General features: G+C 34.6%; 1 protein-coding gene across 2 annotated transcripts in view; it reads left to right on the plus strand.

The window, feature by feature from the left end:
* Positions 1–8,847, plus strand: part of LOC125054265 (C-terminal-binding protein) — a 57,131-nt gene that overhangs the window by 46,813 nt on the left and 1,471 nt on the right. For both annotated transcript variants that reach the window (XM_047656015.1, XM_047656016.1), the window contains exons 5-12: positions 878–1,005; positions 3,344–3,603; positions 4,526–4,657; positions 5,552–5,751; positions 6,443–6,542; positions 6,743–6,873; positions 7,696–7,851; positions 8,573–8,800. In XM_047656015.1, the coding sequence (XP_047511971.1) occupies positions 923–1,005; positions 3,344–3,603; positions 4,526–4,657; positions 5,552–5,751; positions 6,443–6,542; positions 6,743–6,873; positions 7,696–7,851; positions 8,573–8,800 (1,290 nt within the window). In that variant the 5' untranslated portion in view covers positions 878–922. The remainder of the gene's footprint in view (positions 1–877; positions 1,006–3,343; positions 3,604–4,525; positions 4,658–5,551; positions 5,752–6,442; positions 6,543–6,742; positions 6,874–7,695; positions 7,852–8,572; positions 8,801–8,847) is intronic.

An 8,847-nucleotide genomic window follows, 5' to 3' on the forward strand; every position in this document is an offset into this window, starting at 1 on the left:
TTATTATCAACTAACTTCAATTTAAAGAAACACCAAATTGTTTAACACTTATAAATCACGGTTATCTGAATGCGTCTTATAAATTCCGTCTTTAAATTATTAATAGAAAATTTCTTATTGGAACATAATATTTTGTATTCTTAATTCGTTAGGTAAATACTTGCGGCGGCAAGGTATATTTCTTAGTTTATGTTGTGAATAAATATTATGATTTTCTCTGTGAAATTGTTTTAAAATTTTTGTGTAGAAAGTCGCGTCAATACTTCAGGTTTTTCAACCTTTTGTAACAACACTTATAAAAAATGCACAAATGTTTAAAATTAAGATTTTAAAGCTTAAACATTTGCAGTTGTCGTGATAGAATTTTGTGTTTAACAACTAAAAACACGTTACTAAAAAGTCAGATGTGCAGGCCTACAAAACAAGCAGTTTTGTCCCATTTTATTAACTCTAAAAAGTAGTTTAATCAATGATTGTTATCACCAGTAGCCGCACTCGTTGGCCTCGTTCCAGCGTTTGTTATTGCCAGACAACGTGGCGTGCTCTTGCCGTATCTAATGAGATTTAACTGGATTCTATTCAGACTACCCCTATAACATTGAACTTACTGAACTGTGGCGGGAAGAAAAGCATATACATATTTATGTTATTTTTAAGTTTTTATGTGTTAGTGGCGTCTTAGCGTTCACTTTAGAATAAACATAATAATGTTTGTTTACATGATTTAGCCTATTTGTAATGAATAGTAAAATGAGGCCCATATTTTAAATAAATAACGTACATGTATATCGTTTATTACCTTTATGTATCCTAATTAAATTAAAATTTTTAATTTTCCCCTACATTCCCGAATTACCGTTTTTTATTGCAATTCCAGGTGACGCGCTGCAAAGCAGTAAAAAAAGCGGCTCTGCCGCTTTAAATGGACAAACGCAAGATGCTGCCAAAGAGACCTCGCATGGATAGCATTCGGGGACCCATCGCAAATGGACCCCTACAATCGAGGTAAGTTGAAACTATTATCTATTAATAAGTCATAGTCGTTTGATATCGCGATATATTTCGGTTAAACACCTATTTGGATAGATCACGAAATTTTCTATTGCCAATTATAACGTATATATTTGAGCTAAAATGAAATATTTAGTCTATTTACCTTCATATTATGTAATGTCTCCTTACCCGGGCGAAATAAAAATGAGTTGTAAAATTATAAAAACTTAAATATAGTTGAGTTTATAACGTTACTAATGGGATTTTCCTACCACACTCATGTTTTTATTATTTATGAATTATTGTTATAATATATTCAGACATATAGCAAATATTTAAAGCAATACAGTAGCGGTATAGGTAAAAAATAGTTCTGTAACGATATCATTTATGTACGTAATGATGCGAAGCCGATTTATACGATGAATCACACTAATAAGACATATTTATACATTAGCAAGAAATAATTTGCACGAGCGTTATAGGAGATAGCGTCTTGCAAATCCTATTTGTATTCTTAACAAAGTTTAGTTTTGGTGTTCTATATACGAAACAACGCTTTATAATATTTGATTACGGAGCTTATAATTTTCTTTCCTCTAGTAACAACTCTATCATCAACTTTGACTTCGGATAAAGTATTTACACAAAAACAACCCGATTGCGAACGAATTCTTTCCTCGTGGTAATACTATTTGCTTTTCAACAAAACTTGCCGAAAAGGTTTTCCATTGTTTAACACCAAATCTGCTTTCGTCTACCCTCAGAAGGTTCGAAATTTTGCCAAAAGTCTACCCACTATGAAACTTCCTAACATAATAATTCAAGTACCAAAGTTTCAAATATTATTCAGGGTAGCGCGTTTTAATTAATACGGTGCAAGTGAAGGGCGAATGGTCAACACCGATTGATTGCCTTAAAATCTACAACTATTAGATATTAGAACAACTTGTTAGCCGGATGTAACGAGAACAGTTACTTCTACTGTTTAAGAAGTTTGTGGTATTTTAATTGGTATTAAAAAAACTAGTTCTTTGAATAAGCCGAACTATCCAAGGATAAGTTCTTTTTGTAGTAGATTTTATTTTAATATAAATGAAGTTTTAATAGCAGAAGAAGGTATACAGAACGTATATTATTTATACCTATGCATTTCTTAATCTCATTGTGATGTTAACGTTTCATTCCTGATCACGTTTAAGTAACCTTGTAGGGAACAAGTTCTAATACCAAAACCGTATAAAGTTTAAATTATACTTGTATTGTCTTGGGTTGTTTTATCGGCTTTGTCCGTTCGCATCGCCGGACGCGCTGCACTAAGTTGACTACGCTCCTAATCCGGCTTACTAGACCGACCGTTTTAGTTTACATAATAATCGTGTGCATTTTTACCACTTCGGAATTGGTTGATAATTAAAATTTAATAAGTCTTAAATTGATTGGGAATATTTTCAATTTCACGCGTTTACTGTTATTGCCTACCAAAGTTGAACTAACACACTATCTTATCTTCTATGTATTTCAATTTCAATTATGCCTATGATACAATTAAATTGTGCTATTATTCAAGATATGATTAATATGTTATGCCAATATAGTTGCTAAATTCCTAAATTGCAATAATATAGATGTCTTTATATAAGTTTCAAACAAAACTTCAATGACACTTAGAATTCGTCAACTGTCGTTAAAGTCATCTCTCTAGAATCTAACTCAGCTGTAATTCTGCTTTCAAAACAAGTTGAAATCTCACGCAACATTACATCCCTAAAGGATCCTCGACTATCAGTTGTATGTATGTATGTATGACTATCTCTCATAGCATTAATTACTGCTTCGTAACGTTATGGACCGTATAGGGTTCTCCGTCCTCCGCTCCGGTCGATAGCAATTTGTGCCGCGCACTTCCTTCCACTTAATTAATTTGCAATGGAAATGATCGTGAAGATCTTGTTCAAATGTATTGATGCGTCATACGCTTACGACGTGCAAGTATAGAAGGATCATTGTGCGTAACAATTTGATTATGTATGTTATCATTATGTGGCAATGTATGTGTTTTTATTTAAGACCAACGGAGAAAATGAATGATGATTGGAGACATATATTTTTTTAACATCATTTATCACTTAACGGAATCTGCTCTTCTATAGAAGAGGAATAATAATAGGAAATAGATTTTGTTAAAACTATTCATGATATATAGCGGTAAAAGCTTATCGCTCCACGGCGACTTAAGCGTGAAAACGTAATAATAGAATTACAATTTTAATATATCTAACGAAAAATTTAGAATTAAATTGGTAAATCCTCAATAGTACTTTATTAATTTAGCATTATCTCTTTCCAGGCCCCTAGTGGCACTTTTGGACGGTCGCGATTGCACCGTCGAAATGCCAATACTGAAAGATGTCGCAACGGTTGCGTTCTGCGACGCTCAAAGCACCTCGGAAATACATGAGAAGGTGTTAAACGAGGCGGTGGGAGCCCTAATGTGGCACACCATTATACTAACTAAGGAGGACCTCGAGAAGTTTAAGGCGCTCAGAATTATTGTGCGCATCGGCTCCGGCGTTGATAATATAGATGTCAAAGCGGCCGGCGAGTTAGGTGAGTGCTTTGTAAATATTCCAATAACGGCTACGGGTTAAGTTTAGGTAGCGTAACGTTTTTAGTAATAATTTTACCTCGAAATTAACTAAAGCCTATTAAGTTGTCTAGTATGTCCGTCAAGACAAACTGTTTCAGCTTAGAAGCATTATTACGAATTCATTACAGTATAATATTCCAAAATACTTAATTAGCCATTTGTCAGTTCAAGAAAGTTTTCCGTCACTATTTCACATATTAATTTTATTTGTAAAGTTACGAATTTTTATCGAAATACCACGGTATTCCAATACTAAAATCAATTATATCCGTTTAAATTCATTCGATTATATTATTATAAGACTTGGAGGTATTTTTTAAGTCAAATTTAATCAACATGATTCGATTTTCTTATCAAGTGAGTCTTCAAGGTATGATTAAATCATAACAAGTAGCTAATAGAGCTATTATATTTGCGTAAAGCCGCAGAAACATTCCTCAATCAATTAAATCTACACGTGTCGATTCTGTGACGAGTTATTCAGTAATTTGACGTTTATATATTTTTTATAAGTATAAACTTTTAATAGTCCATTATGTAATAAAAGATTATATAGGTTATGTCACAAGTTTTATAAATAACATATTTTTTTTTACTTTATTTGCAAAAAAATGTTATCTATCTGAGGTAAAATACTAGATGAACGAATGTAATAAGCCGAGGTCTTGGAAAGCAATCCCTATCTGTTCTCCTTTCTAAGCATATTTTTATGATTATATATATCATTCATATATTTTTATAATATAAAGACTAATAAAATTACGCACAAACGGACCTATTGAGAGTCTAAGTGCGAAGAAACTGAGTCTACAAACCAAGACTATTAAAATAAAATAATGCATTGTGATTACAATCTTACATGTTTGCCAATGTTGCTTCCAGGTATAGCAGTATGTAACGTGCCGGGTTACGGCGTGGAAGAAGTTGCAGACACGACACTTTGTCTCATACTCAACCTCTACCGACGGACTTACTGGCTCGCTAATATGGTCAGGGATGGCAAGAAATTCACAGGTATGTTGTGATTATATTAGGTACATATGAAATTGACGTTTTGTTGTATTGTCTACTTTGACAAATATCTCCCCTTTGGTTAGGAATTCCAAATTCAATTCAAGAATCTCGTGCATTTGTTTTTAGAAAACCATGATATTTTATTTGATTTTCACGTTTTATTTCTTTTTCTTTGCGTCACTTTATTTATAAAATGTAAAACATGAAATATCGCGTTATTTACGAGTACGAGTTCTACCGTGGCATGTTTACCATGTTTTTCGAAATTTGGATAACTCACTAGGTAAAAAATCAACTCTGATGGGCCAGTCGAAATCGCCTTTAAAGATTTATTGATACTTGGATTAATAATATATATAGAAAAAAAATTTTTTTTTATTCCTCCCATACAAAACGCCAGTTTCATAATTATGTAAGGACCTAATATTATGACATATCATATGTTGATTTCAAGATATAACATTAAAATCACTTAAATGTTTTTGTGCAAATAAAATAAGAAAAGTATATATAGATAGTCACTTTATTTCTTTTATCTTTGAAGTACCATAACTCCCCAATAGGACAAACCCATTCCTGTGTCTGTGAATGGATAATTTTTAAAAAGAAGTAGGTCTAACAACCTGCCTTAAATGAACAAAAAAATCTGTCAGCAAGGCTTTTTGCACAAAGGGATATAAAGTGTCCTAGCAATATAAACAAAATTCTGCAAATGCCCGCTCTATGACTGGACTCTCTCGCCCTCAGGGACAGCCATGATATGTAAATTACATTTGTAAGTTTAAGTAATGAAGATTTGACACTCTTATTTCTTAACTATCCGCTACTTTGAAAAGAGTAAATATCTGACCACAGTACTGGATCTGGTATATTTATAAAATTTATTAATTTCAGGACCAGAACAAGTCCGCGAAGCGGCATCAGGTTGCGCGCGTATCCGCGGTGACACATTAGGAATTGTCGGCCTCGGCCGTATCGGTTCAGCGGTGGCTCTACGCGCCAAAGCGTTCGGCTTCACCGTCATTTTCTACGACCCATATCTGCCCGACGGTATTGAAAAGTCGTTAGGACTTACGCGCGTCTATACCTTACAGGTATTTCAATTTTAAGTGTTAAAACCAATTTTGATAAATGTTAAAGAATATAGTTTTACTAAATAACGGTTTATTTGGATGGAATATATCCAGTTGTATATTATATATCCACCGAAAATATCGCGGTATGATACTTCGATGTCGGAAATGTTATACCTCCGTATTCTCCAAAATAATGGAAACCGTTATTATCGGTCGCCCTAATCTAGTCCAATTTGACCCTAAGAAGGGAAGCCTTTACGCTTGTAATACTAATACTGGGGGGGTTGACATATATAATTCAGTTCAGCTTGGTGTGCTCAGCAAGGCGAGACGCACTCACTCTGGGCCACCTCCTGCAAATCTATAAAGCACAGTACTAGCCTCGTTCACGTAACCATATTACCATATTAATAAAGAGTGTTCAAAGGAGTTATTTGGAATAATACCGGCACCTGAGTTTCATCGGTTGTTGAGTCAGAATACGAAATTCCATCCGTATCATCTCGACGTCCGAGGTTCCACAACTTTATGTTTGTAAGGCACTTTGCCGCGCACCACCACTTTGTGGAAGCTGCGCATTGAATTATTTCCGAACCAATTCGACTTAGGCACTAAGCACTTTTTTCTCAACTAGTTATTAATTCGTTGTTTTGGATATTAGCAAATACATATTTTAGGTTTAATTAACATCCATTGATGTCTTTTGCAGGACCTATTATTCCAGAGTGATTGTGTATCATTACATTGCAGCTTAAATGAACACAATCACCACCTCATCAACGAGTTTACTATTAAACAAATGCGTCCAGGTGTGTATAATATTATTTTATTACTGTTTAGGAACTATTAATTTGTAACCCCTTTTAGATTAAATAATAATAAATTTTATTGATTACACTTGCCTGCATGTTTTTCTATTTCTCCTTGATATATTGAGATTAACGTGTATACAGAAATATTTCGGAAATATATTGTATTTAAAAAGTACGATTTATTATTTAATTTTCAGGCGCGTTCCTAGTGAACACAGCGCGGGGCGGGCTCGTAGACGACGAAGCGTTGGCAGCCGCGCTTAAGCAGGGACGTATACGCGCAGCCGCACTCGACGTGCACGAGAATGAGCCCTTCAATGTCTTCCAGGTAAAAACATTATTCAAGATTTATGGATTCTTTAAATACCAATTCTTCTAATTGAAATTGGATTTGATGTTAAAGTAAGATATGAAAATATATTTACCCTAAATAATCTTTAGGTATTAGGTAAATATGGTTGAGTAATAGAAAATCGAATAAAGTAATATTAAATAATAGCCCATTTTTATTAATATTCATCAAAACTTTCAGATATTAAATGACTCATCTATCCCTTAGTCATGTTCCCCCAGGGTCCCCACCATATTCATAGCTCCTTAGCTTATTTGATTTACATTTCATTGAAGACTTTGAAATATAATTCAGCTTTTGAATATTCATAGCGATATTTAAATGTCAGATGTGGCATTTTAGTCCATACAGTCTTTCACATATCATATATTTTACACATAAAAAACCTACGAGAAAACTTGAATCAATGTTTTGACTCAAGGACAGAATCTTTGAAATCATGAAAGATATTTTGCATTCTAACCTAATTTGAGTTCTTATAAAAAACCTAAACCTAATACATAGTCTGTACCTTAATGTTTGTGTCGCGTGTGTGCGGCAGCAAAACAAATATACCAGCGCCCTTCAATGTTTGTATAATTGAAAACGCTTAGTTAATCATTTATCTGCCCTAGCCATTCATAATATGGCCAACTATTTCATAAAATAATCTATTAATTCTTAATTCCGTCCACAAAATATCATAACAATATATCTAAAACTTAAAAACATGTAAGGTCTTTATAATTCTGTTTTTCACTTTGGTGATTTGTTTAAGCATTTGTCATATGTTATTTGACATACATAATTGGATTGCAGGGTCCGCTTAAAGACGCGGTGAACTTATTGTGCACGCCACACGCGGCGTTCTACTCGGATGCGTCGGCGCAAGAGCTGCGGGAAATGGCAGCCTCTGAAATACGGCGTGCCATCGTTGGTCGCATACCCGATTGCTTGCGCAACTGTGTCAATAAGGTACGATATCATGTCATTTTAAATTGTCAAGAATATTAAAAAAAAACGAAATTTATATACCTTTTTTTACACTGTCAAATCATTTAATATGTTGAATCAGAAGATATATTCTAAAAACAAGTGTATAGTTTTTGTTTGTCGAAGCCACAATGAGGCATCTCTAGAAGTAGGGATTTTTTTTATTTTTTATTTATTTACACTTCGTTGCTAAAAAAAAGAAACACAATACAGAAAAATTATAAGGGATGCTACGGGCGGCCTTATCGCTAATAAGCGATCTCTTCCAGGCAATCCTAGTTAGAGAAAAAGTAAAAAAAAAAAAAAAAAACATGATGCGTGCGAGAAGTGCAGAACCAAATGTTATATAAAATATATATATATTGTACCTTAATCTAAAGTAGTACAAAAAGAAAAAAATTAATAACAGACTAAAAACTTAAAAGCTAATCTTACAAATACATGGGATTAGTGATGTAAAAGGAAACATAAGAATTATACAAGTCACGATTGATGAGGATAGGATAAGGTTAAGAAATGTTTATACAGAAGAGTTTTAAAAGATGATAGAGAGGTAGCCAATCGTACGGAGTCAGGCAGCGTATTCCACAACTTGATGGCGGAGATCGTAAATGAATTGCCTAAGAAGGATGAAGTGTGATTTAGGTAGTCTGACAAAATATTTTCTATAATTTATATTTAAACACTGTATCTGACATTACAGGACTACTTCCTGGCGGGCAGCGGCGGCGTGGGCGTAGGCGTACCCGTGGGCGTCGGCGTAGGGTCGGGCGGAGGCGGGACGGCTCCTACCCCGTACAGCGAGGGCATGAACGGCGGCTACTACGGAGGCACTCAGGCCGCGCACTCCACCACGGCGGTGCACGACCCGCCCGCGCTGCCGCCGCAACCCGCGCCGCAGCCCTCCAATCCGCAGCCGCCCATTACGCTGGTAAGTACTAAAATGTACTATATAGAATGACTATACTAGGACGGCAG

Source organism: Pieris napi, chromosome 12, assembly GCF_905475465.1.
Source record: "Pieris napi chromosome 12, ilPieNapi1.2, whole genome shotgun sequence".
Classification (NCBI taxonomy): domain Eukaryota; kingdom Metazoa; phylum Arthropoda; class Insecta; order Lepidoptera; family Pieridae; genus Pieris; species Pieris napi.